The 2,482-nt window shown below is 61.0% G+C and overlaps 1 protein-coding gene across 1 annotated transcript in view; it reads left to right on the top strand.

Annotated features, from left to right (window-relative positions):
• PTPRN2 (protein tyrosine phosphatase receptor type N2) overlaps nt 1-2,482 on the top strand; it is a 447,003-nt gene that overhangs the window by 125,435 nt on the left and 319,086 nt on the right. Inside the window, exon 10 of the mRNA XM_006143829.3 lies at nt 6-217. Coding sequence (XP_006143891.1) covers nt 6-217 — 212 coding nt within the window. The remainder of the gene's footprint in view (nt 1-5; nt 218-2,482) is intronic.

Genomic DNA, 2,482 nt, shown 5'->3' with positions numbered 1-2,482 from the left:
AAGAGGAGCACGTGGGGGTGGAGAACGTGAGGAGCCGGGCGTACTCCAAGGCGCCGGTGAAGGAGCTGGGCCTGCAGCCCGGGGCGGAGGAGCTGGGGGAGCGCCAGCCCTGGGTGCGGGGGGCGCTGGAGCAGGAGCCTGGGCTGCCCCCTGGCGAGAGCCTGCGGCTGGAAGTGGCACCTGAGGAGGAGCGTGGCTACATTGTCACCAACAGCGAGTGAGTGGGAGGCCCTGGTGTCACCGTCCTGGGTACCAAGTCTTGAGGGCAGGGGCGGTCACATGGGGAGGGCTTTCATCCCCGAATTTTACTAACTGGAAATGCTAGGCGGGCTTCTGGGAGGGCAGGCGGCCCGGCCAGCTCACCTGGTGCTCCAGGCTCATCCCTGACCTTGAGGGCCTGTCTCTGACCTGGCGTGCAGAGTGCTTCCCGGGCCTCCAGTCCTAGCCTTGTCCCTGGGGACAGATTCTCCCTTCGGGGTCACCAGTGCCGGCCCACGCGGCCCTCCTGGGAGACAGGAGCAGGACGGCCTCGGGTCCCAAAACCACGCCCTCTGCCAGCTCCCCCGGCCAGCAGCCCTCAGAGCATCATCTGCCCCCGGGGTGAGCCCACACGTGGCCTCCTCTGTCCTCTGGGGTGGGCTCAGATGCCACCTCCTCTGTCCCCGGGGTGAGCCCAGACGTGCTGTCCTCTGTCCCCGGGGTGAGCCCACACGTGGTGTCCTCTGTCCCCGGGGTGAGCCCACACGTGGTGTCCTCTGTCCCCGGGGTGAGCCCACACGTGGTGTGCTCTGTTCCCCAGGGTGGGCCCAGACAGGAGGGCAGGCCCGTCTGGCCGCCTACCCTGCACAGCCCCCTGAGCCGGCTTGTGCACTTCCACGCAGGACCCCCGCCGAGCAGAGTGGCATAGCAGGGCGGAGTGCTAGGTGTGAGACCACGCTCAGGGCACCCGGCCCCCTTCGTGTCCAGCTTCCAGTGGGCAATTTGGCAGGTCATGGGAGCTGAGTCGCGGCCAGGCTCCGAGTGCCGCTCCATCGGGGCACCCTCTGTGCTTACGTGACGCTGGCTTTGTTGGTCCTTCTGGGATTGAGCCCACTCACACTCTTCAGTGCACAGCCACCGCCACACCTGCCCCTGCTGACCTGGCGCCCTGGTGTGGCTTCCTCCACCCTGCAAGCTTGCCGCATGTGCTGCATGTTGTGGGTGTGAGTTGTATATGTGTGCACATGTGTCTGGTATGACATGTTGGTGTGTGTGTATATGTGTTGGGTGTGATGTGTAAGTGCTATGTGATATATGGTATAGGTTGTGTGTATGTACATGTATATGTGTGCTGTGTATGTGATATGTGTATGTGTGTATATGTGTTTGGTGTATTGTGTGGTGTGTATATGTATATGTGTGGTGTATGTCTGTGACGTGCATGTGACACACGTGTATGCATGCAGACAGGTGTGGCACGTTTATGTGCACCTGTGCATGCATGTACATATGCATGCAGTTGCGTGTATGTGTGTGCTGTGAGCAGTATGTTTATATGTGTATATGTGTGTGGTGTGTGATGTGCATTGTGTGGTGTGTACATGTATGCACACATGTGTGGCGTGTGGTATGTGTGGTGTATGTGTGGTGTATCTGTGTGTATGTGGTGCATACATGTACACGTGTGTGTGGTGTGTGGTGTACATCTGTGAGGTATGTTTATGTACATGTATATATGTGGTGTGTGTGGTGTGTACTGTGTACACGTGTGTGTGGTGTATTTGGTGCATGTACGTGTGTATACACATGTGCATGTGGTGTGTGTATGTGTGTATATGTGTGGGGTGCGGTGTGGTACGTGCTTCCCCATGGGGCACCTCCCCTGTCCTGAGTGCCATCCCCTACTACCCCAGCACTAGCCGTGTGCTTGCTGATGTCCTGTGTGACCGTGGAGCTGCAGCTCTGTCCCTCCTCTGGGAAGGATCTGGTGTCCCGAGGGGAGCAGTGAGCTCCAGGGAGAGGCCGTCCGGTCGCTGTAGAAACTTCCAGGCGACGGCCTGGCTGGCTGACCAGGCGGGGGCGCAGGTGACCCCGCCCATTCCGGCCGCGGCAGCTGCGCTCTGATCGGTAGGCTGTTCCCTCTCCGCCCTGGGGAGCTCTCCAGCAGAGAGTAATGCATTGCGGGTGGGGCTTCTGGTCCTGTCACGGCTTTTCTCATTGTGAGGGGCTTCTGGGTGCCCGTGGTCGAAGCTTCGGACCCCCCGGCTCAACACGCTCGCACCTGCTTCTCTTCCACGGCGACGGACGTGCAGGTGTCTGGTGACAGCTGCCGTGCAGACAGGTGGGGCTGCATGCACTACGTCCACCCGTTGGCCGGAGACAACGCCAGCCGCTTTCTGAGCGAGCTCAACGTGGGGCGCTGGATAAGGGCCACACGTCCGGGAGATCCGTAAGGCCACCGTCAGCACCGCCGTTAGTCCGGCGGGGGGGGGGCCACCGGCGC

The sequence above is a fragment of the Tupaia chinensis genome, unplaced genomic scaffold (assembly GCF_000334495.1).
Source record: "Tupaia chinensis unplaced genomic scaffold, TupChi_1.0 Scaffold000110_1, whole genome shotgun sequence".
Taxonomy (NCBI): domain Eukaryota; kingdom Metazoa; phylum Chordata; class Mammalia; order Scandentia; family Tupaiidae; genus Tupaia; species Tupaia belangeri.
Note: the sequence above shows the minus strand (reverse complement) of the source record. Positions and strands in the feature narration are given on the sequence as shown.